This window comes from Sylvia atricapilla, chromosome 3, assembly GCF_009819655.1.
Source record: "Sylvia atricapilla isolate bSylAtr1 chromosome 3, bSylAtr1.pri, whole genome shotgun sequence".
NCBI classification, from domain to species: domain Eukaryota; kingdom Metazoa; phylum Chordata; class Aves; order Passeriformes; family Sylviidae; genus Sylvia; species Sylvia atricapilla.
In genome coordinates, this window is record NC_089142.1 from 5,422,677 (window position 1) to 5,449,305 (window position 26,629).

The following is a 26,629-nucleotide window of genomic DNA, read 5'->3' on the forward strand; positions in this document are numbered from 1 at the left end:
CATTATTCAAAATTCTGTTGTCTACATATCTTTATGTTTCAAATTTTCCAAATGTTTTATTTTTACTAATTTTTATCACCCAGCTGCGGGCACTTCGGAGAAATTACTTTTGAAGGTGCTGGTCAGTGCTATTCAGATGAAGAAGTTATCTGAAAGTGCTTCTCTTGCTGAGTCACTCCTGTTCAGTGACACTGACCTTTTATATGGTCTTGTCTTTCTTTTCTTCATTTATACGAACCCCTTTCTCTAAATTCTGTGGAAATGCTCCTATTCAGTTAACCAAATGAGCACCTCTTCAAGCACATGTTAAACTCTATCCCAGCTCAACAGACCATGTAACCCCTTGACTTCAATCATGGATTTGAGGATAAGTATGTGCTCATGCATTTTTTCAGGTGGGAGTCAAAGAAACAAAGGATGTGATCCAAGTTGCATCTGGCCGGCTTTGATCACCTGCAAATCAAAGCTATGGGCTACCTGTACCCACCCCTCTGAGACCAAAACAGTGATCATTTACCACAGAGTCATAGAATAAGTGTTTGTGTTAGAAAAGACCTCTCGGGTCATCGAGTCCAACCATTAACCCAACACTGCCAAGGCTGCCACTAAACCATGTCCCCGGGTGCCACATCTATACAACTCTTAAATACTTCCAGGAATGGTTATTCCCCCACTGTCCTGGGCAGCCTGTTCCAATGTTTCACAACCCTTTCTGTGAAGAAAATTTTTCTAATATCCAATCTAAACTGCCTCTGAAACAACTTTCCATTTCCCCATATCTTCTTGCTTGTTATTTGGGGGAAGAGACCAACACCAACCTCTCCATTATCTCTTTTCACATGGCTATAGAGAGCCAGAAGGTTTCTCCTGAGCCTCCTTTTCTCCAGGCTGAGCCCCCCCAGCTCCCTCAGCTGCTCCTCCTCAGACTTGTGCTCCAGACCCTTCCCCAGCTCCATTCCCTTCTCTGGACATGCTCCAGCCCCTCAATGTCTTTCTTGTCATGAGTTGCCCAAAACTGAACCCAGGATTCAAGGTGTGGTCTCACCACTCCCAGCACAGAGGGACAGTCACTTTCCTGGTCATGCTGGACACATTATTGCTGAGACACAAATGAAGATGTTCACCCAGTCCACATGCCAGAGAAAAGTAAATGAGTAAAGCAAGCAAGTGACAATGACTATCAACCAAACATAGCCCATTTTGGTGCCCTGGGAGGAACAATTCCTTTTGAGATGCTATTTCATTTAAAAATGTAATTTAATTTCCAAATGTTGAATTTCAGTGAGATACTTAACTTCAGTATCCTGGTTGGTAAATGAAGATTAACTGCTTTGGTGGGGTTTTGCTTGTGCATCCAAACCAGAAATTTTATTTGGAAAATTTTGACAGGATTACATTTTTTAGTGAGAATTTCCTTTGGGCTGAAAAATATTTTTCATCTGGGATACACATTGCTCAGAAGATCCTTTAACTGAGAGCCACAAACAGAAGATCTGTGAGCTGTGAATTCAAATTTTTGGAAAGTGATTATAGCACTTAGATGTTCCTTGAGGCGTTCAAGTCACCTGTGCAGCAAGAGGTTCCTCACTTGGTCTCTGCAGGTGATGGACCATGCTCAGGGAAGACACCAGGATTTCCCTGGCCTTGTTACAGAGCAGATAAGAGCAGGAGAGGAGCAGACCTGTGATGTCCATCCCTTTGGCTGTGTGTTGGTTTGGGCTGGGATAGAGTTAATTTTCTTCACAGTAGCTGGGATGGGGCTGTGTTTTGGGTGCTGGAAACAGTGCTGAAAGCACTGGGCTGTTTTTGTTCTTGCTGGGCAGGGCTCACACAACACCAAGGCCTTTTCTGCTCCTCACCCCATCCCACCAGTGAGGAGACTGGGGGTACACAAGGAATTGTGAGGGGACACAGCTCAGACAGCTGACCCCAACTGACACCAAGGGATATCCCAGATCATAAGGCATTATTTTTCAGAAGAAAGAAGGAAGGGAGGGTATTTGGAATGATGGCATTTTTCTTCTCAAGTCACTGTTACATGTGATGGAGGCCTGGTTTCCTGGGATGGCTGAACACCTGCCTGCCCATGGGGAAGTGGTTAGTGAATTCCTTGGTTTGTTTTGTTTGTATGCATGGGGTTTGCTGTATCAATTAAACTGTCTTTTTCTCACAAGTTTTCTCACTTTCACCCTTCTGATTCTCTCCCCCACCCCACTGGGGGATTGAGCAAATGCCTGCATGGTGCTCAGTGGCTGGCTGGGGCTAAACCACCACAGGCTGCTGCAGTGGTGGTGGCACTGAAGGGGTAAGGGCTTCTTGGTCAGTATTATTTAGCAATTGCATTATTTAGCCCCAATGCATGGGGCAAACCTCAACCCTCTGCATGAGATGGGAAGTCAAGAGCTGAAAGGGAACATGGCAAAAGGAGACGTGGCAAACAGCAGGAAAGAAGAAATGATAATGAGATTTTCATGGTTATTCAGTGTCTGGTGTCCTACAATGTTCCCAGAAACAATGGAGCACTTGGAGACTCAGAGAGGAAGTTTTCAGAGCATGGTCTGGCTATTTTTTTCCTGTAGATGCCAAAAAGGCCCTAAGGAAACATCATTCTCTTTGACTCTGTCTCCCTAACCCACTGTCCCTGGGTTTGCCTTGCCACAGCCACCACTTGTTCCTCTCCTCTTCCTTTCTGTGGAGAAGAAAATCCTCCTGTGAGCCAGGAATGGGAAGGGACTGATGGTCCTGTTCTTCATATAGTGTCTGGGAGATGAACAATTAATCTGACCATTTAATGAGTGAACATCTCTGGACAATCCTCTCTCTGCAAATGGAGGCTCCAGTATGAAATCATCATTTCATTTGGATTGCAAATTCATGGGAGTAGCAGAATGGCTTCAAGAACGTACTATATTATTTGCATATGGTGTCATATATTTTCATTATTTTATTGCTATTACAATGACAGGATGTCAGGCTTTGTGGAAAACTTCTTTCAAAGCTTGCTGGCATTACCTATTGAGGATTTGTCACCATCCCTTATGCTTTCCTGTAGTTTTTCAGAGGAAGGGATTGACCAAATGCTCTGCCATCACCTCCTGACAGAGCCAGGCAGGGTCTCACTGCTCATCAAACTACCCTGGATTACACAATCATTGAATTAAGGAGTGCTCAGACAACCCTTCGCCCATGGAGAGAGTTGTGGAAGTTGTAGCCAGTACTTGGGACAAGGACATTTCCCAGCAGTTCAGTATTTGCAAACCAACCTCCATGGTGTTGGCCACAGCCCCCAGGGGCTCTGTAGGTAAAACAAGACTAATGTACTGGGCAGAGAACAGAGGGTTTGTGAAGGAGGGTCTCTGCCCTCTGCACTGCCCAGGGTGGTTGGTGTCACTGAGGTCCCACCTGGCCACTGTGACTTGTGGCCCTGAGAAATGCAGTCCAATTTAATTCAGCTTGTGTCTCTCCCCAAAAAGCAAATCATAAAAATACATTAAAATGTGATTTTTTTGAATGGTGACCAACATAACAAGCCACCCCAGACAGCTGCTTTTCCCAAGCCTTCCCTTTCCTGACAGGCAGCTGGAACTGATAAAGCCATAATTGCCCCTTCCACTTCAGAGAGCATCATGGGGAGGGGTGGAGAGAAAGCAGCCTCTGTTCTACCTGGTGGGCACAGGACTCTCATGCAAAGCAGATCTCGGGGTGGAACTGGTACAAGGGTGTAGAGAAAACTTGTTTTCTAATCAACAATATCACAGATATTTATTATGTCTGTAAATACTGTGGTCCCTCTACTCTCCCTAGCCCTGGTCCTGCTGGTCTGTCAGGTGCTGGTGGAGAGGATGGAGCAGAGCTCCATGTTGCTTCTCCATGGCACAGATGAGCAGTCAGTGGTTTGGCTGCCAGAGGAGCCTCAGAATCAAGCTGGTCTCCTAAGAAACAATGGCATTGTTGCCACTGGAATAAGCATCTTGGTGGGCCATTTGTGTTTTATCTGGTATTTCCATTCTCTGCTGATTAACCCAGCCAAGTGAGGTCTTCATGTGGTAATTACAGCACAGCTCATTTGTGTGTGTTTTACAATGGTGTTGATATAATCCCACTAGAGCACCCCAAGCATGTGCAAGGAGTTCCCACCAGAAATCCAAATAACACCCCAGCACTGCTGACAGCTTAATAACATGACAAAGTTCAGTCTCACTGGATGTCAGGGACAGGAATGCAGCTCAGGCTGCTCCGACCTGGAGCTTTCAAAATACTGTACAGCTGAGGCTGAGTGTTTGACAAATAACCTTTTCTTTGCCTGCTCAAATCCATCAGACGCTACCAGGTGCCATGGAGAGGCCACATGCCACTGTTAAAATGTTAAATTGAGTGGCACAGCCATCGAAAGCTCTGAGGAGGGACATTTATCTTTATTATTATTGTTATTAATAATGCAGATATTGCTGTGCATTGCATTCCAAGGTATTTTTGCAGCACTAAATCATCCAAACGCCCTTCGACGGCCCTGATAAATCACACAATAAACCAAAATTCAATACAGCTGTCAGCCCAGACCCTAAGCAAAATCTCAGCGAGCTTAATTATAAAGTTTAGGCAGAGACTGACCCTGCTCATGAGGGGACAAGGGGCAGCCTGGCACTGGGATGAGGGGCAGGATGGCATTGCCACTCCAGGAGCTGGGGAAAGGCTGCGTCAGCTCTCTCCTCCCACTCCACAGCATCCCAGCACTGCTACAAGCAGCAGGGTGGGGATAGCTGCTCATGACAACATCTCTCATTGTTTTCCTCTTTCTGCTCTTTCCACCACTCTGCTGTACTTTTTCTGAGTTATTTTAAGCTATTTCTCTCTCTCTGTATTATTTTTACTTTTCCTTTTGCTCCTCTCCTTTCCTCCCATCCCTTCTCTCTCTACCATCACTTGCCCTCTGTCTCACCATCCCTTTCTTGCTCTCTCCCTCTTCTTCCCCTCCCAACCCCCCCCATCAAAGTGAGGAAACCGTAACCCAAAGGAAGAACAAGAGTTGAACCTGTGCCAACAGAATGGGCCAAGAGGCTACATATGGAACCAGCAAATCACAGAGCCATGAAGGATGTTAGTGATTTAAAGTTATGTATATTGAAGTCTGGATCTTAAAATGAATCCATAATAGTAGAGGTAACTAATGGAGAGACTTAACTGACAGCAAGCAGAGATTTTTTCTTTAACATTGTTATGTTCCCACAAACTCCTCTTTTCCTGTCCCCACCCTTCCCCTGCTCCCCTTTCTGATTAGTTCAACATCCACACTGACAATGAAAAGCTAAAGCTGCTGCTTTATGAATAAAGATTTTACCCTATACACCACAAATATGAGAGCTGGTTGCAGAGCAAAGCATCCAACTGGCTCCAACATCTGTGGGGCTCTCCCTGGCGAATCATGCCAGTGGCAAGGGATGGGGAATATTCCCAGCAGAGCAGGCAAGCACACAACTCTGGCTGTGGTGTGATAAATAACCTTCTGAGGACTTGGGATTCAGCAGAGACGTGGTGCCCAAGCCAGCTGGTCCTGTGGCAGCTCAAATCCCAGCTGCACTGATTTTCTGCCATCATGAAGGATGATAAGGGAAAACCCAGAACTAAAATGCTGCTCAGAGGGAAGGATGTCACTGTGTATGTATGCATGTGCATGTATAGATAGGTGTGAATATGTGTACAAAACATTGTACCAAGCAAAGCTACAGTAAAACATCACTATAATTGCAAAGTCACTACAAAGTTAGGAAAGATCAAATACTGCTCACCTGCCCCAAATCTGCTACTTTTTAAATGCAAGCTTCATGGTGGCACTGGGACCTGAGGCAGCAGTTGAGGCAGGAGCTTCTGATCACTCACAGCTGCACTTGGAACCATAACCCAAATACCTGCCTTTACTACTTAGTGGATATATGTATATAAATTTATACATTTTATAAATAAATATATTGATATGCATGTGTATCTTGGCTCAGGCCATCTAGTACCCTCCCAAACTAACCTTTGAAACCAGCTGGAAGCTCATTTGTCCAGGGGGTGTTTCTAACAAGCCATTTTGCAGGCAGCTATTCAGTTTAGGAGGGTAAGCCAGTATGGACAGGAGACAGCTGGTACCAGTTTGTCCCAGAGGTTGGGAGTGATCCCAGTGCACTGAGTTTATTGTACAGCAGTGCCCTGAAATCACAGCACTGGGCAAAAATCACATCTTTAATAGGTGAAACGGAGCATCTGAAGTGAAAATTCATCTCTGAAGTTTTCAGTCTTGGTTCCCACGCTGTGAAACATCATCCTGTGCCCCTTGGGGACACAAGATGTGATCTGATGAATGTTTGTGAAGCAGTCACAAACAACGCTGGTGCAGAAAGCACATGATACCGTGACTGTTTTAAAGAGTTTCCTAACAGGCTGAGCAATAAGGAATAAAGAAGGCCCAGCACCACTCTGTGCCAAGAAAACAAATTGCATCATTCGTTCGGGGCACTGACGGGCTGCGCAGGATGTGGTGCATGAGCTGATGAAAGCTGGTACCACAACCCGTCCACACCAGGACTTGGCTGAGGATTACATGGGCGACCTGAACTCCAGCAGGTTCTTCAAAGTCCTTCCCTTGGCACCAATAATGCTCTTTAATGTTGTTTTAACAAAAGGTTGAGGGAAGGGGGACTTCTTGCAATAAATTCTTTCTCACACTTCCCAATGAATGCACTTCCATCCAGCTTTTCCCAAAATCTGTGGCTTTCAGTGCAAGGCAACCAGAAGAAATCCCCTCTATTATTTCTGCTCTAAAATTCAGGAGCATAAGGGTTACAAGGCTTACATATGCACTAAAGAAAACATCCTTTCTTCTTGTTTTTGGCAGTTTAGACTTTCCAAACTGCTGCACCTTCTTCCCTATGGCATTAAATTCCCCTTTGCATTCTGCAATGCTGATTCAGGGGGAAACTCAAGCAGATTAGAGTCCCTGGGGTGTACACACAACACCCAAGAGAGAAGGGTTGCATTTCCCTCTGGCTGCTGAACAACAAGGCGGGTTGGAAATTGGCCACCAGCCACTGGCATGGCCGTGCTGGGCTCTGGGATGGTGGAGGAGCCAGTTCCAGTCCTGCTGAGGAATGACCAGACTGCGGGTTTTCCTTTTCCTCCAGGCTCCTCCAGAGAAAAGCTAGATCCTGTCAGCAGTGGCTGAATATTGGCCAGATTATGGGGCATGTGGGTATAGCCTATATTTATTTTTTTTCAAGTATATATTTTTTTGATGTTTTGCAAGCATCTGCTTAAGATTTCTGTGCTTATCTAAAGGGAGGAAAGAGGCCATTCTTCCCAAAGCCAACTCAGTGCAAGAAAATGTCATAACACTGCTGGGCCCCTTCGTTTCATCCTTCGCCAGAGGGACTCCATAGTTCCTCTGCTGCTCCTTGGAAAGCCAAGAAGCGAAGGCTGGCAATTAAAGGCATCTGCTGGGCTCATGAAAGGAAAGGCATGCATGAAATATGAAGGATGGATGACACCTGAAATGTCTAAACTCTTGCCTGGCGCAGACTGGACTGATTGCAGCATGTCGAGCAGGACGTGTGGAGTGTTACGTCAGGTATTCAGATAAAAAAGAAAACCCAAACTAAACCCTCTTTGACAAAGCTTCCCCCCACTCCGTTGCTGAAGGAAGAGGTGCCAGCAGCTCTGTGGAGCCCATCAAGGGCTCTGTTTTTTACATGGCAAGCAGGGCGAGACAGCAGTACAAATCCCCATCAGAGAGAGCGATTACCTGGGTAGAAGAGAATTTTCAGACTGAATGACCAAAAAAATGACCAGCAGCAGTGAGACATTGCTGTGGGAAGGGGAAAGCCTTGGCTTTGCTCAGAGTAAATGCATAAGGAATGATAAAATAAAGACAGGAAAAGTGATAAGTGATCCAGGTTGTTACTCACCCCATTTTTCATCATTCAGATCTGCAATCATAATCACTTATGCACAGAAACCACTTATTTTACACAGCGCCTAATGGATCTGACGCACTCAGTTTTGCTACTGTCAAACATCACCTAGACCAGTGTCCAGAGAGCCTGAGACCAGTGTTAGGTTTGTTTGTACAATGAGAGGGGACAGAGCTATAGGGAATAATTTTTAATTAAATAAACACTAAAAAAACCATCAGTGTTGAACATTTTTTGTGTATGGTCAATAGGTCAAACCTCAGGGGTCAGGGCTTCTGGCAGCCCTCTGTGAATTATTCAGTACTGAGCCCTGTCAGAGAAGCTCATCAAGATGGAGAAGCCTCATACCTGTAGGTCTGGCATGACAGTGACATGATGGAGCTGTGCAAGGCGTGTGTTTCTATAAGAAAATGCACAGCAGTGTCCCTCATAAGCCACAGCAGTGCATAGCAACCCTCAGTAGCTGAGTGATTGAACAGCAAAGCTGAACTTCCATTCAGGACTGACTACAAATTAAGAAAACAAAAAAACAAAAACAAAACCAAAAACAAAACAAAACAAAAAAAAGTATTTATTAATTCTTCGCTACATCTGATGGTGGGTTTTTCAGATTCCCTGGTTTCCTTTCATGCTTCCACAACTGTAGAGAAAGGGAAAGATCGTATCTGCTATGAAAGTGCACCTGGGTGTTTGCACATTCAGGGCTTAGTCCTAAAGCAATCAACCAAGGCCCCGGAGTTGTACAGGGCTGGACAAGTGAAATGGTATTTCAGCACTAGATGGAGCAGAAATATTAGGCTGGCACTTACCACCTTGGGTCTGGAGAATTTGAAACAGATGCCCATTTTGATATCACACACAACATCAAATGAGGTGTGGTACCAGAGCAATGCAGGACTAGAGAGACGGACCCATTTTGTACAATCTTTGGGACCAGAAGAGAAATTGATATGTAAATTCAGAGAAATCCTGCTTATTATTCTCCAGCTGCAGCTGTTGGATGATGAACTCTTGTTTCAGATGGAATGTGATTCCCTGTCATTTGCTATGAGAGAAGTTCTGAGCTTCTGTATCTAAAGCACCCCTGGAACTGGTTTACTTTTGGGAAGCTAAATTCAAAGTTCTGTGCTGGAATTCAATTTACAATCCTTCACATTTATGTATTGTAATCCCAGAAAGGACATCCTGGAGCCAAGGCACCCAGCCCTGCTGTGGCTGTGTCTAATCTCTCACAGCAGAAACAATATAAAAAATGAGGCAAATAGAAGCCTACCTCCTCATGGATTTTCTCCCAGTCCTGGTATTTCAAGACTTCTTGACTTGGACACTGCTTTCAAAGTTTTATGTTTAACAACACTTACAGATCTGTTCTTCAGGAAGTTGAGCCCCATACTCATTTTCATCTGCACAGCACCATCCAGTAAAGGGCTCCAAAATGTAATTACACACTGTGTAAAAAGGCTTTCCTTTCTGATTGCTTTAAACTTGCTGTTTGATTGTTTCATTAGGAACACATAACCTCTGATTTGAGAAATAGCGAATGTTCACACCCCATTTCACTCCTTCCATTATTTTATATATGTATTATAACCCCACGTTCTCATATCCCAATCTTAGAGTAAGAGATGACTATAGCTGTATTCAAGCTCTGAGCACACTTTTGGTTTTTGCAGGCAAAGAAAAGTTGCGCATTAAAAAAAAAAAAAAAAACAAAAAAACAAAAAACAGAATTAAACAAAAGTTCAGCAATAAACCAATGAGAAAATAAACCACTTTTATTCAAATTATAAGGTGTTAGTCACTCTTGGAATATAATTATAAACAGCTCCGTTTCAGGAAGGTGGGTTTCTTCATTTAACACATACTCGTTTGAAGGATACAAAAGAAATATTTGCTTACATATTCAAAAGCTTTAAATGAAACAATGAGCAAATACATTTTGTGTTTAAAAATTAAAATTAACTATTTCTTCAATAATAAAATATACTACCTATTATACAAAAAGGACATTGTTTTATTCACAGTTGATAGAGTACAATCTCACAATCATAATATTAAAGGTGAACTGCAATGACATTTTAATTATATTTTTATTACAGATTATGAGGGTTAGAGCAGCACACGAAGGCCCTAATCAAAGTTGTGTCATGTAAAGAGCTGCACATGCAGAGAACAAGTACATAGCTCCTACCTCAAAAGGTTGCAGTCTAATCTAAAATTGCACATTAATAGAGGATGTTCCTTGACTGAAAAACACAAGTATGCAAAGGGATCCTGGCTTGCTTTCTTATCTGATGGAAACCTCGTGATACACAGTCACTTTTTACTGTCAGACACTATAACTGTTTGCAAATAAATTGCTTTTCTTTGAAGCTTACCAGGTCTGAGTTTAAAGGTAATTGCTGATTTCTCCATATGAATTTCTGATCTTGCTTTTAGCCCAGTACTTCAGGTGGGAGCTCTGAAGCCATTGGCCATTTCTGGAATTAATGACATTTTGGAGGAGAAAATCCAGTCATGTGAACGCCGGTCTTGACCAGTAGCTAAAAATTTGAGTGTCCTTTTAAATAAGCTCTTTTTTTTTGCCTGTGTAATGCCCTGAAGAGGTATGGTGTCTGATCATCACGTCATGGTTCACTGCCCAAACTTTGCCTTTGAGTATCAGTGCAGGTTTTAAGCAACTGTGGGTCCATTTGGGCCATGCAGGTCTCTGCACAGTTTGCTCACACACTGATAGGAAACTTGTCCATGTATCTCTTAAGACTTCCAGACTGGTTCCTGCTATCCTCTCTCAGTGGGCTCCCCTTCCTCCTTTTCAACCTCAGACCTCCTCAAAGTAAGCAGTGCTTTAAATGAGTTAGGATTTGAAACCCAGTAGGCTTGGGAGGGGAAAAAAACACTTCTGCTCACCTCCGAATCTTACTTACTATGCAACTTGGTTTTGATCTTCAGGCTTTAGAACTGAAAACAGGTTACAAAAATAAATCTATTGATCACAAGATCGTAGTTTTCTAGGAAATACACAGCAGGACCCTTCATTTAAAAAAAAAAAAATAAAAATGGGAGCAAAGGAGGGTTACCACCATAGCACAGATGAGGACTCGTTCTCCAGGAACCAAACCAAGCAGCTGTTGGGAATTCGTTCATAGCCTCTGAAAACACAGTCAGGAGTTAAAGCTGTCAGGCTTGCACTAGGAAAGAGGCGTGGGTTGAAGAATGGGGTTTTTCACCCCAAATTCTTACAGTTAACAATGCCCAGCAATTCCCATCACTAAACAACACAACATACTCCTGGTTTCTTTGAAACACGAGGCTTAGAAACAGAAGAGCATTGGAAATGAGAAGTGAGGCAGCAGCGGGGCAGCTCGGTGCACTTAAGGGAACATTTTTATGCCATTTAGCAGGAGTTTATTGCTCCAGCACTGTAGGCTTTGAGCATTCAAGCACGACAGGGTGTGCATTGTTGTGCCAGAACTGCCCGCCCTGGGTGTGTGTGGTGTGGGGCAAGGGGCCAAGGGCTGTGTTTAAACGCACCCGCACGAGAAATGCGATTTAGGCAGAACAAAGCACACTCCTGTTGTGCCTCCCCGTGATTATAAAATAGATCTGTGTCATTATAAATAGAAAATGACTGGTGACAAAGATGCTGCTTTGACTCACTTCTGAGGCCAAGCTCCTTCGCTGCGGTTCCTGATGTCAGACCAATTTAGCGGCTGCGCTGCAGGCGAATGTGTCTGGTTTGGGGTTAGCCAGTCCACATCTCATGATGGCTTAATCGCATTTTAAAACAGCAGGGGATTCACTGGGGTCCTTTGCAAGCATCACTCCCTCACCCAAGGACGGCTCTGACCGCCTTCAAAACGCACTGTGCCCACTGCAAGGCTCAGATTGCTAAACAGCAAATTACCTTGCCCTCCAAGGGACTGCCAAACCTTCGGGGTCTGTGAAGTTGAGATCCTGCTTCCACACAACTAATGGTGTGGTTCTTGTTTATTCCAGTGGGAACCAAATCAAAGACACAGAAATAATAGTGCTGTTTCAAAAGTGTAAGTTTTCCTCTTTATGCCACTTTCCACCCCAACAAACTTCACAGCATTATTGAATTAAATAATGCAGATAAATACTCTGAATATACATATGTATATGTATATATAGTTTTTATGCTGTACAATAGGTAATTTAAAAAAAAAAACCACACAAACCCAAACACAAGTCACAAAGACTCAAACCAGAAACTAGAACTGAAGCCCCTATTGCAGTATCTGGAATATTCTGTTCATACACTCCTAAGCATGCTCCTAAAAGCAAACTGCAATCTTTCTGCTTCAAGAATTTATTCAGAATCCCACCTACATTTGTATTTTATACCACTGTTTATTCCCAAAGCTCGGGATAACGTCTCATTTCCTGAAAGCTCTTAAAAACTTTCCTAATGAAAGAGTAGAGAAATCTGCTGTTTGCAAATTCTGCTTACTTATTGCTTACTTCCAAACTAAAGTAGTTAATTTAATGGAGGGAAAAAAAAAAAAAAAAAAAAAAAAAAAAAAAAAAAAAAAAAAAAAAGTGAAAAAGAAAAATACCAATTTTATGCCCATAGCCATTTCCCAAATTCTTTAGAGTTTATAGACCTAGAGAGACAGGGAAAGAGCAACTTCTCAGCAGTGCAGCAGAATAGGCTAAAATGACCCTGTGAAACCCAAGCAATTCTGGGAATTAAAGGATGTTCACTCCTGTTATGGTTCTACGCTGCAAACTGCTTTTAGGGCTCCCAGTAGTACCCATTAGCAATAGCCAAGCTTTTCTGTTTTAATTTAATTTAATTTAATTTCCACCAACAAATTCCACCCTGTGGTGAGAATTGACAGTATCATGTTGAGAACCATTAAAGCATGTTTGGATTGTTTTTACTCCATGTACACATTAAAAAAAAAAAATTCCCCCACCCTTCTTAACTTTCTTTAGACAAGCCACTTCATAATAAGAGTGAGGCAGACACAGTGGAGGCATCGTTGTGCGGTGGGATACCACCATAGGGAGTGTGGTTGGAGATCCAGTGGAACATGCCTTGGTACTACACTGCCAGCACAGCCTGGTCCCTGCTGCACTCTGAACCCGCCAGGGGAGCAGAACAGAGCCTGGCAGCACTGCTCGTGTCCCTGCAGTTACACCTGGTGTCCTTCTGCTGTACTAAGAACCTTTATAGCACTGCTGCCTCCTTTTCTCCCTGAGCACTCCCTCTTCTCTCTGCCCTCGAAACATCTTCGTGATTATGCCACCTTTGGCTTTACTGGGAATTCCTATTGGGAATTCCCCCACTGGGAATTCTGCCACCAGATTTCAAAGGGAAGAGACTAATAATGCCCTTCATTAATACAGGCTTTTCTGTCATGGCTTTTAGGCCCCTCTCCAGGCAGGCAGGCAAGCAAGCACATGTTTAACATTAAACACTTCAGTAGTCCCTATTCACATGCTGCAAGCTAGAAATGCTCATTAGCGCTGGATCACGGCTCCAGCCGAGCTCTGACACTTCAGCCAGGGAGCCAGGCAGGAGGAAAGGTGGCCCTCAAACCTTTCATCGTGGTTGCACCATCACTGGTGGAGCAGTTTCTGCTCCTCCGGCGTGTGGTGGGTCCCCTGGCAGCGGAGGCACGACCCGCTGAGCTGTGACAATGCCACCATTCAGAGCTGCTTAGCCGATGAGCACAGCTCAAATACACCACGTTCAAATGCATCCTCGGGAGTGTTTTCAGGATTAGCATCTCTCCAGTGAATGGTGAAAGGGGAAGGACTTGGGTCAACGGGGGAATAAGATGATTGCTGCGGTCCCCGAGAGCCTGCTGAGTCCTGCTGTTAAAAAATGGACATATCAAGCTTTGGAAAACAGCACTGGATGGGGTTTCTGAGCTTTCCTGAGGCCAAGTGCTGTTCAGAATGTGGGACAAGGAAATAAAGCAGCTTAACGCTCTCTTTTTCCTTGCACATGAGCTGGAAGGGGAGAAAAGGGGACAGGACTCCTCTTTTCACTGCTGAGCACTGAGAGGGCTGTGGTAGTTCAGTGTCCAAACCAGCACAGCCCTCCTGAAAGGAAGAAATGGAAAACTTGTGGCTCAGAGGGAACATGTCTACTACCTGAGAGAAAACCCTAGGCAAAGCCTCCTGCAACATGCTGCCTTGCTCATGTCTGTGCTGAAATCCACAGTCCAGACTAAACAGTCCATCACTCTTGGTTAAAGTTTCCCAGATGAAAAGACACAATTTTAAAAATTATTTCAATGCTGTTTTCTCAAAAAAAAAAAAAAAAAAGAAAAAAAATATCATTACCTCCTTCAACTTCTCAACAAGTATAAACCTCACAGCTTTCCTGCCTCCTCTGGAACTACTAAGTCATTGCAGACATCAAAAGTAATGAAGAGATGAAAGATTCAGCAAAGAGGCAAAATCTTAGTGGAAAAATATTTCTTAATATCAAAAACAATTCAACAGTAATGAATACATTTAGAAAAGTAATAAACAAAGGCAAATTTCCTTTAAAGAATACACATGGAGGACAGAAGACTTAGGGGTTATTTTTTTCTTTAAAATACCAATTAATTTTTTTTTAAAAATAATGCTTCCATGTGCTTCTGGTTTTACAGGAGTGTGATTTCCACTGGCTACATTTTTGCAATACTTTCAACTCAGCTAATCAGCCAAACTTAGGTGATGCAGACAGGGGGCTCCATCCCACCAGATGAAAGTGCTACACTAAAACAGTTTTCCCTGTGCCCATCCACGAGAATCCTGCTACTTATTCACTGAGGAAATGGTTATGGCTAACTTGGAGCTGAATTTGAGCACAGATAAGAGAGGGAGAAAATTGTTTAGGGTAAAAATAAAATAAATATATATTTTAAATAAATGCTACATGCAATTCAGCTGAACTTTCTCGTAGGAATTTGTGCTATAGACTGTCACTTGCCCTGGCAGTGGCTTTTCAGCTGATGCAACCAGAGGAGTAACCTACAGAGGAGTATATTCTACACTAGACCTGACAAAGCAATATCATTATGTGATTTCTATAGGAAAAAAGGTTTCTCAGAAGGCCCGATTTAAATAGACTTTAAACAGATATTCTTTAGTCCTACCTGTGCTGCAAAAGACCTCTTGGCAATTCAAACAGTTTTACCAGAGAATAAGGGTAACTAATCTATGGGATCCTCAAGAGCTCCCATTCCACTGCTAATAGAAGAAAAATCAATATTCGTTCCAATATGAATGGAGTGTTGGATTGACTGAGCAGGGAGCTTTGAAATAAATATCTAAGAAATGTTTGGATGAAATGGACATCTTCACAGACATTTGGTCTGCATTTCTGAAATGTAGATGATTAAATCCACATTGTTGGCTTCTTCCCTCTCTGCACTATGTCTTTCTTTACATCTTGCAAAAAAATTTATGAACAAAGTTATTGTAAATCTACAATGTCTGTCTTGTCATTTAGATTCTTTTCAGAAATGCTGCCTTGCCAATGTAGATATACAATCCTGTATGATTAATATTTATTACTTATAATTCTAAATACAATGGAAGGTCACCAAAAATACTTTGCCTAAAAGAGTCTGGAGCCCTTTAAAATCTCGTTGGTGATGGATCCTGAGCCTTGAGAACTGAGCTCAAAATCTTAGCAAAACACTTTTCTATGTAGGATTTCCAGTGTTTCCTGCTTCTGGCAATGGATAAAGCCAAGAGGCACAAAGGTGAGTGAAAGTTACAGAACTGAAAACATGAGTTTGGATTTCAAACCCAAACAAAGGTCAGGGAATGCCTGAACCTGTCCATGATCTTGGATCAGCCTATAACAGAGTTATGATTAAAATGCAAAGTTAGGATGCAGAGTGAGACTTGAATTCAGGCAGAACCAACACTATAGCTGAAAACTGCTCCATTTTGCTCTAATTTCTCATATCCATCATTATAAGTTTATCTAGGAATTTTAGAATACTGTATGAAAAATGAAGATATTTAAGGATTTATTTTTTTCGCAATTAATTGAAAGGAAATTAACCTAAGGACTTTAAGACTTTATTATGAAATCTTAAAAAGTTTTTAAGAACATGCAAATCATCTTAAAAAAGCTCATTGCATTTATAGATAATTTTCTTTTTTATTTAAGCCTAACCAATTTTAAACATAATATTTTTAAAACAGATGCAATTTGAGGTCACTGAAATCAACTGATTGTGATTTGGCCCTCTTCTATGAAAAACAGAGACAAACATATAAAAGAATTTCAGAACTATGAGATCGAGCAAAATGGTGAAGATTCTGAGATGGAAATCAGGGCAGATCCTGGTTCACCTGCCTGAGATCTGCTGCATGTTTGGACATGCTGCATGTCTTCTTTTAGGACATATATATAATAAGCAGAGAGCAAGAATCTGCATCTGCTTCTGCATCTTTTATTCAAATACTCACAGCAACTGTGACTAAGGAAAGCTACTGACTGAAGTGCAAACCTGGGGAAAGCAACTGAGAAAAACGTAGTTTCTGTTGATTGACAGGATCATACTGAGAGTAAAAAAATCCCCAGGACCATTGATCAGATAGAAGACTTCTCTCTAGGAACAAACTTGCAGAGCTTTGCTAATAACACTTTTCTAAACTGACCGAGCCATCCTGACCCAAGTGCCAAGTGAAAGCGAAAACCAGAACGACAGAAAGGATCGAGTCAATTAAGATAAATAAATAAATAAATAAATAATTGGCAGAATTTTTAAAAAGAAAAGAAAAGAATATCACAATAATTCCAATCTCATGAAGAAATGTTTTTAACAAGCCACATGTGCTGGTGCATGTTATTAAATCTAATCTGATATTACTTCTAATCTCATCAGATTTTTCTGGCTGCTATTAGTGTTCTCTGAGCCAGCTGATTTCTCAGCAGTATTTTAAAAAGTGTAAACCCTTGCCCTCCAGTCTAGCCACTGCTAAAATAGCCCATTCTAGGAGAAGACTTGGGAGTTCATAGTTTTTCTTCCAAGGTTTTGAAAGTTCAGAACAAATTGACCATTGCATGTGAAACAATAGTCAACCACAAACTCTCTTCAGTCAATGAGCAACACTCAGCTCCCGGCTGGGTTAGTGTGAAAAGTGGAATTATCCCACTAAAGCAAAAGGATGGTTTCAGATTGTCACCAGCACAACACGGCAGAGCATAGCTTTCGATGTTGTTCCACTCTCCCAGCTCCCTGGCTGCAAACATATCTGCTGTGAGGTTCCCCTTGGTCACAGTGCACCAGCTTGGGGTTCCCCTCAAATCAGTACAGCTTTAGCAGCTCTGATCAGAAGAGAAGCCACATCAGGTTGCAGCTCAGCTTTATTTTATCTCTTAAAACAGCAATAAGTCCCTCCAAAAACTGAAACCCGTTGAACCATGTGCTCTCCTGTACGTACTGGAGCACATGAGTTTCAAGTGAGAGAGCTGTCATTCTGAATTTGCTGAAGAAATGTGCAAATAATTACCAGTTTAAAGCAGATGTACCAGGCAGGCACTGCAGAGAGAGCCAAATAATCTCTTTTAGACCTAAAAAAAAAAAAAAATAAAATAAAATAAAATAAAAAAAAAATCCCAATTTAGAATTGTGGAACCTGGACGGGTAAAGTCTGGATGAGTGGGATTGAGGCATCATGCATGGATTTCTGCTAGCACACTTGCTGAATTCCTGGCTGGAAATGTGCCCCTCACTGTGCCAGCCTGCCCTCTTTGAGGCTGTCACAGCAAACTCCTCCTGGGGTGAGATGATGAGCGCTTGAAAGTGACCCATCTGGAGCCCAAGGCGACAAAAGCACTTCCCCTGCCTGGAATCCGTGTGCAGCGACAGCTTCCCACTGCTGATCCAAGTTTCCCAAGATAGCAATTAAAAAGGAACTGGAAGCCATACAGCCAAGACGACAATATCCTACGTGGTTTGGCTTGCTGTGCCAATTCCCTCTGTGGGTGCTGGAGTCAATCTGCTGCCCCTGTTATTGCTGTGTCTGTCTGTCTCTACCAACCAGCAGATCCACTGGGCATTTTGGCACAGGCCCTGCTCTTCCAAGGGCTGCCTGCTCAATTGCTCTTTCACTCTCTTTTGCTTTAAACATTCGGATCCAACAACACCATGCAAATTTTATGCAGAGTAGCATCTGCAAGTCTGACATATTCACTCAGGCTTCCCCCTCTTGCGCCAAGTTAAAAATAAATACCCTATAAACTCCTGGGCCTGCTAAGACAGAAGATGCATTCAGAGAGTTTATTTAAATATAACTGCTAAGAGCATTTCTGCTTTAGGGTCAAACTCTTATTTTTACCCTCTCTCTCACTTGTATTTTGTTCATGCCTCAAGGATCTTAATAGAACTGAGAGAAAAAGTGTCCTTGAGATAACCTAGAGAGGAACCAGTTCTGTGTGTTCCTAACTCTCCTACCTGAAATTTCAGCTATTTTTAAAACTCTAAAGAATACAGGTCATGGTGTACCCCCAACACAGAACAAGGAACTAGTCAAGTGGACTCATTTCCAATACTGATTGCAAATAATACTAGTTGAGCCAGATCTTGGGTTAGACTTCAAAGAGTGCCCACCTCCCTCCCCCCCACTACAGCTGCCTTCTCTTTTCTCCAGGGAGAGGCAGATTTGTCCCTGCCCAATACACTTGGAACAGGCAAAGACATAAAGATGCCAACCAGACAGCATAAGAATGAAGTACATCTTAAGGCAACAAGGAGCAGAGTCCGTAAAAGGGGATACTGAGCCATGGCTGGGGGCAGTTAGGACTTGCTGAGCCTCTTGGCCACATCTGCATAGGCTTGCTCGATTTCCTTGTCTGCTGCACAGGTGTTGGTGAACTCATCCCTGGTGTACGCGTTCTTCAGGTACCGCCACAGCCCCGTCATCTCCGCCGGGAACTCGAAGTTGCGGTATTTCTTTGCAACAATCTAAAGCAAAGATAAAGCACCTGTAAAAAGCATCTCACAGGGGATGTATCTTCTTCTTGGGGAGATTCTTGCTCTCCCCTGTCATGTAATTAATAGCAAATGAGAGGAATGTTTGGAGAATCAGGGATTTATCATAGAAAAGCCTGAGAAATGACTGCTGGTTGTCCCCTATCTTGCAAGGCTGCTGCTTGGCCTAAGGACACTCTAAAGCTACAACCTGGCTTCTGCCACTAAATTTCAATTTTTATGGTACCTGAAGTTCATCGATTTTACCATATTGGGGTTTGGGGTTTTTTTTTACAAGTCTTAAGTACCTCACTTAAAGCTGAGACACCACATAAGAAGGGACTGAATCATAAAAAGCAAGACAGATTTAAGAGAAAGGCATAAGTAATGATTATAATCTATTTTCATATTAATTATTATATTTAACATTATTTTTTATAGATGGTACTATATTTTTAATATATGTAATATATTTTGTGTGGCAAATTGTGTCAGTGGATATAATGACCTACAGCTGTTGGAAGGCTGTATCTGTGTTCATGAAAAGGAAAATTTCAGGGTGGTATGGGTACCATGATTAGGAAACCAAGATGACTTAGCATATATTAGAAACAGGAGCACTGGGATAAACTGAGAAAGAAAATGGTTATTTCAAGACTTGTTAGACTAGGAAATTGTCTATCAAGGCAAATTTTCGATTTCTAAAAACACTCAGGCCCTTATTCAGGAAAATAGTTAACTGCATACTTAATTTTAAGCACCTGTACAGTCCCATTGAAGTCAATGGGATTAATCTGTACTTAAAGCTAGTTGGTTGATTAAGTACCTTGCTGGATTGGGATATTTCAGTTTCCTTGTAGGAATATACCATATAGAATAAGCTCGTGGTGACAGAGTGAACTATCTCATAGGAAGGGATGGATTAGCTAATTTAATGAGTTCTTCCAATCTCTAATTTTTCTGACAGTATAAAATTGTTCCTGGGCATAAATTGCATACATATGTGCCACCGAGTTATCCTTTATTTTTAAAGCACATGGTAGAGCTGTTTTCCATCTCAGATTTCTTAGGACAGTCATGTTCTCAGAAATGACTGTGATTTGTTTTTATTATGAGGATCCATTTGGTATATACAAGTCCAGATCCTGTCCTAAACTGCATTTAATTAAGCATTCTTTCCTTCCATGATGCTTCACACGCATATGGAGAAGATCAAACCTGCTGGGCAACTTAAGTCAACATCTTCAAAATTTCCAGCACACATCTTCCATCAAATGAAAAAATAATATACCTTTTTCTTCTATCTGTTAAATGCTTTTCAGGCAATATGCTATGGCTATGCTTGTCTGAGAAAAAATTTAATTCTCCTTTTACATCTTTGATTTTATCCCTAGGAGACAAGAACCAGTGAGGGGCCACACATTCATTTTGTGTTGTCTGACTCCAACATCACCAATGAAGAAGAGCCAGAATAAGTGCTAAACCTGTGAGGATATTATCACATTTCTTACCTAGTGACTTATGTGCTTTTTTTTTTTTTTTTTTCTTTTTTCTTTTTGCATGTGTGCAGTCAGCTCCCAGGCTCAGTTTATGTTTTGGCACACAGAGCCAAATTAGACGCATGACTTGGCATTAATTCCTAGCTCGCTTGCCAAGGTCTGCCAGGTACTTGCGTTATTCTAAAGTAACATGTCATCTGATAAATTAAATAAATGCAACATTTAGAAGTCAAGATGATGTACATGATTTGCACTATACCAGCAACCATAGTACATCTTAAATCCTGGACCTCGGCAATGACTTTGATTTGTTAACTTCTCTGTATGAAATACCAGATGGAATAAATATTCCCCAAAGAGATGGACTGCTGTTCTTAAGTTACAAATGGGTGGGAACTGACTAAAGTTTTGGCATGTTTCTTAAGGGCATTAGGAACTAATTAATACGAAAGACTGCTGCTACTTGCAGAAGGGTGAAAATAAAGAGAAAAGACACCTAGAACTTAGTACTGTCTTCACCACTAATAAGTGATGGGACAGTTTTCCCATGAACGAAGCATAAAGTTCCTTTATTTAACCAGTAGGAAACACTGAAGAGCAAAAGTGTGTTTCAAACTGCTCCTCTAGGCCTTAAGAACTCTCTGCTGAAATATATATGAAATACATATGAAATATATATTATAAAATATTATAAAAATATAATATATGAAAACTCCACTGGTTTTGGCACTCAGCTGTCAGAGCAAGGCACATCATGTCAGATAAGGCTTTTTTGACCATCTCATGACATCTTTTACCTTGACAACATGGAGTTTGGGCAGAAGGTTGCAGTCAGCAAGTGTCAGGTCATCTCCATCCAGAAACTTGCGTTTAGACACTTTCTCCTCTTCAGTGCTGTCTGCATCAATCTCCTCTGGCAGGGGAGTTCTCAGGTAGTCATCCAGCTTCTTCAGAGCCTTCACCAAGCCCCTTTCAAGAGCTTTTCCAAAAAAAACCCCCAAAGAATAAATTATTAGGGCAGGATAAGAATTGTTTATAAATGCTTATTGACAATGGCTATGGTAGTGTCTAGAAAAAAAGCCAAGAACCAATTTCTTTGTTGTTAATTTGTGCTCCAATGGCAAAGTAGCCCAGCAAAGCACACGTGCCTGAGGATAAACTCATCCTGCAGTGGGAAAAGAGACACAGGGACCTTGCTGTACCATGTCTTCTCCTGACAAACAACAAGAAGCAGTGAAAGAGATCACAAAAGGAAAAAACAACTTGTCAAGATGATACACCAAAAAACCACATATTTCCTATGATATTCTTCTGGTCTGTTATACACCATCACACAGGAACTGGAACCCTTTACACCACTCCTTCATTTTTCTAACCAGCCATGTGTGACTGCAATGAAGCAGAATTTTCTAGAATTACTTCAGCTCTATCAAGTCTTACTTTTACTTCTTTCAACACCCTTGCAGAGTAATTAAAGGCAATAGCAGTAATTCCAAAGGTGCTAACCAGAGCTCCACAGAGCTGAAAGATATGCTGCACAAGAGATGAGTTATTAGCCAGTGTTAAAATTCCTGTTTAACTCAGATTCAAATGCTCTTTTTGAAGGATTTCAAATAGTCTCAAAATGGAAAGACTCTAGACTTCTTAGTTCAGTTACTAAAGATCATGTCCCACACTGCTGCTTGCTCCAACAAATTCCAGTCTTCAAATGCCACCTAGACATCTACAGCAGAGTGCAAATATTTCACCCAGGCAAGGAATTCGTGTTCTTACGCTTCACTGTAAGGACAATAGAAAAGCTTACTTGCAATAATGCACTTACAAAAAGCTGGATAACTCTGTGCATGTTTGTGCATTACTTAAACTGCAAACACTCAGGACAAAGAAGCATCTTTAATGTTTCTGTTTGAAGGGTGAAAAGCATGATGGAGTCCTGGTCCCCCACAAGCGCCCCAAAGTGCTAAAGCAACATAAATAAGAAAGAGCAAGAATTTACAATGTGAAAAAATAACAACATGACTCATGGGCTTAAGGCCAGAATTTCAGCTGGTGAAAATTACCTGCAGTGATTTATACCTGCTGCATATGTGGCCTGGAGTCAGTATTAATGGTCTAATACTATAAAATCTCATATCTCTGAGTAACTTACTGCCACTGAACTTAGGAGAGAGTTACTCAGGTGGTATAGCACTACAAGGCCTAGGGAGATAAAGTACAGAGACCAATAGGTTCAAACTGAAAGAGGGGAAATTTGGTTAATTATATGCAAGAAATTCTTTACTGTGAAATAGTGAGGCACTGCAACAGGTTGCCTAGAGAAGCTGTGACATCTCTGGCAGAGTTCAAGGCCTAGGTGGACAGGGCTTGGAGCAACCTGGGGTGGTGGGAAGTGTCCGTGGCAGGCAGTTTGCAAACAGAGGATCTTTAAAGTCTTTTCCAACCCAAACCATACTATGATTCTATGGTCCTAAATATACTTATGGACCACAACAGGCACTCCAAAGGGCTGCAGCAATCATCCTCCACAGAGACCTTGCTGGCACAGGTAAACCCACAGGCTCTGATGTCAGCTGCCCCTGTGCTTTTGGCACAGGAGAAAGGCAGCACATCCAGGGACACTGAGAGAGCAGGAGCTGAACACCACAGAACATGATTTCTCTGCTGCCCTAACATCCCTTAAAACTTCCACTGTGCCAGCAGTGGAAGTCAGATTAAGCCACTTGATGCCTTGCTCCCACTGAAGTCTCTTGGCCCAGCACCAGGGAACCATACCAGCTCTTTTGTGGCTGAGTCTGAGACACAGTGGCAAATCCTGGCTTAATTGATTGACTGGAGGAATGACTGTGATCCAACTGAAAACACCCCCACCAACATAGCAGGGAGGGAAGGAATTTTATTTCTGAAAGCAGACCATCTAAAGCAACTGAAGTGCTGCCATCCATAAAACAAAACTGTTGCCATCCCTCATTTAATCAATTCAAATTGAATTTTGACACTGACATTTTGCTGTCAGATGCTGGTAGTGGTGCCTTTAATCGCCTGCAGCTGTCCTGCCTCACAGCTTCCCCGTGAGGGGAGGAACTGCGGAGTATGGCAGCACTCAAAGGATTTAGCAATCTCTTTCTGGTTTGACCTGTAACACCTGTTGAATAGACAGTTCTATTTCTCATGGTCAGCCTCAGACTGTGTCCTCTTACAGCGTAGGACTCGAATTACTGCGATTTCATTTCATTTTGTTCATGTGGATGTTAGAAAACTGGCTCAACACTGACCACTTTCCAGAATTCCCTTCACCCTGTAGGATTGTTGGTTCTCCAAGTCATCTGAGCAATATTCCAGTGTCAGGAGGATGTTTGATGCTTTGTGCTAGCCCATGGGATCAGTCAGGTGTGTGCACAGAGACAGCAGCAGCAGGTGAGGTGTGTTTATGTAACTTTCTGGAACTTATTAGGTTTTGGGGTTTTTTTTTGCTCTCATTGCTCTATCAAAGTGCGTCATGGCTGTCCCAAAAACAATGCCTGGAGTGAAGCCTGTTTGTGACTGCAAGAAAAACAACTATCTGAATTCATACTTGGCGCTTGCATACGGCAGCTTTAGGCCAGAAATAAGCGTATGTTCAGGGTTTAATACATCTGTGACCTAATTCACAGGCTCTGCTGGAGCCCACAGGATGCTGACATCTCACAATGAAATCATCACACAGTCAGGACCATCTTATATCCTGATAGGCAAGAACTGAACAACTACTCATGACACCAGTGACCCCATTTTTTAAATCAACACTCTTCTTAGTAAACTAGATCTTATATCTTAGTAAACTTCACAGAACAGCCTGGAAAATAGAAAATGGTGAATGAGAAAGAACTGTTCTTCTTCCAATTAAATAGCAAATAAATTTTGAAAAACTAAGAGAATTAAATTCCAAAAATTGCTACATCAAATGGAATTTAGGTGCACAGGGTCAGATTTTTAAAGCCAGTCAATGGTTTCCAAGGCTTTTTTTGAAATTCATATGCAAATATTCCATGTGGCAAATCCTACTTTCTAGGTGCCCTAACACACTCAGATTTATCTGTATGATTTGAAATCTTACGTTCCTTGAGAAGGTACTCAGGGAAATCCCCACTCAAAGTAGGAGGATGTGTAAAAGAATTTAATTTTCTTTCCTACTTGGTAGATATTTAAGCATTATGTGAAAGGTGAAAAATTATGAATGGAGACCAGCAAATGACCTCTTCAGAACAGCCTACAATTCTGAATGCTCTGAGATCCTTCCTGAGGAAAGAACTGTCTGGGTTCATATTGCTGACCAAACTCAGCTTGGATTAATTCCTTAAATTTGGACTTACTTTGGCTATTTCATGAAAATCTGGATGATTCTCTACATTGTCTCCACTGAGAACATAGGGGAGAAGATGCACTCACCAAGGCATGGGCCATGTGAATGCCAGTTAGCACCAGACTAGATGAAGCCATTTAAAAAGATGTGAAGATCTGAAAAGTTACTAATTCCCCATTTGTGAGAGTACCACCCACAGTGAATTTCAGAAGTGGCTAAGCACCTAATCCCCTTGGCAACTTGTCCTCTGGGAAACATCATTAAATAAGAAAATAGATTTGCTGATAACAGCTAATGGGTGGGATTAATCTCTCCTGGAGTAAAATTCAAAGAATAGGTTTGAATTAAACGCCCTGAGAGTTTCCTCTCCGTTCAATGGAGTTTTCTCTTCTACACTTGGTTTTGATGACCCCTAAATGAGCTGTGGGGAGAACTTTTCCTGAAGTGTCTAATCACACCCTTGCATTGTCTTGGTAATGTCAGGGTGGAGGATTCAATATTACAACACCAAGTGGAGCCAGGCCTGAGTATGTGGCTCTGTGCTGCCTTTGAAATTTCTACCTCTAACTGCTTCCCCACCCTGCAGACTTTAAGTAGGAACTTAGAGATCCCAAACGTGACCAGCCCTGAGAGAGGAGCCCTGTCATCAGCTTATCCATGCAACAGCTGAAATGTCTGAACTCCTGGAAACCATTCTTCTGGACAGTGGAATCACCAAGCATAAAGGCACCAGAATCATATTGCCTTCACTGGGATATATTTAATATAAACTCAAATTCCAAGAAACTCTACCCATGTATAGACAAAATCCATGGTGGAACCATCTCGCTCAGCCTTCTCTACTTCATTCTGAGCTACTTAATGAGCCAAAGACAGCTTCTAGCAATCACAGTCCTTCCCTGTCATGCCACCAATAGTAAACAATAATATTAATAAAAAAACCTTATGAGCTTTTTGTGATTTTTCTTCTCCCTTCAAAACTAGGATTTTAAACAACTTTACTTAAGAATTCTGAGTTAGAAGCCAGAAAAATAGCAATTTCCAACCTCAAAGCAACCACAGAACACTTAATGAATGTATTACCATCTGTCAAATGCACAGGGTGAGGTTCAATTTAGCTGATGACACCTAATTCACAGCGATGTTCTGTTTTCAGCAGAAGGTTACTTGATGTTGAACAATGAAATTAACAAATTCTGACATGCACAGAAATACAAATAATGTAAGAAAAGTTAATAATTGGCAAAACTGTGCTCTCAGTTACACTGACATAGGCGAGGAGTAACTCTGCATTGTCAACAAGCCGTTCCATATTTACTCCAGTTCAACCAAGAGCAGACTTTGGCTCTGTTACTCCACGCTTCAAGAAAAAACTTCCTTAAACTATTAATCTGTGCAACTATTTCCAGGAGATGGGGAGAAACCCCTGTGCCTTGAATTACTTATACCATATCTGAACAAAACATTGGAAAATGTAACGCACGGAGCAATCCTGCAAAGTCAAGCAGAGGGCCAGATGACAAAGATTCATTAATAGGTACTCAGGGTGAAGTTTTGGCCATCCTGACGCTCATGGAAGTTTTGCTGTTGACTTCAGTGGGGTTAGGATTTCTCCAGAAGCTTTTAAAGCCAAAAGAGACTATTTTGATCAGTTAATCTGACCCCTGAAATAATACTGGCCATAAAACTTCCAGCGTCATTGGTCGTTTCCATCTCTCTTTTCTGTGGGTCAAATAAGGCTGAAGCAAAATGGAAAGTAACTAGAAAGTAGTAAAAGAAAAACGGTTTGGAAAAAGTAAAACTGATTCAGACTGCCCACACCCACAGCATTTGCAGAGGTCAGGCGAGGACTCTTTTTCCCATTCCTTGAACTCCAAATAT

At 41.9% G+C, this 26,629-nt stretch overlaps 2 protein-coding genes across 2 annotated transcripts in view; both read right to left on the bottom strand.

The window, feature by feature from the left end:
- The window catches only part of CYP39A1 (cytochrome P450 family 39 subfamily A member 1), a 349,396-nt gene that overhangs the window by 110,114 nt on the left and 212,653 nt on the right, over nt 1-26,629 (bottom strand). The window lies entirely within an intron of this gene.
- Nucleotides 18,202-26,629, bottom strand: part of CLIC5 (chloride intracellular channel 5) — a 50,790-nt gene continuing 42,362 nt past the window's right edge. The window contains exons 5-6 of the mRNA XM_066314690.1: nt 21,207-21,388; nt 18,202-18,904 (exon numbers count right to left, since the gene is read on the bottom strand). Coding sequence (XP_066170787.1) covers nt 18,737-18,904; nt 21,207-21,388 — 350 coding nt within the window. The 3' untranslated portion in view covers nt 18,202-18,736. The remainder of the gene's footprint in view (nt 18,905-21,206; nt 21,389-26,629) is intronic.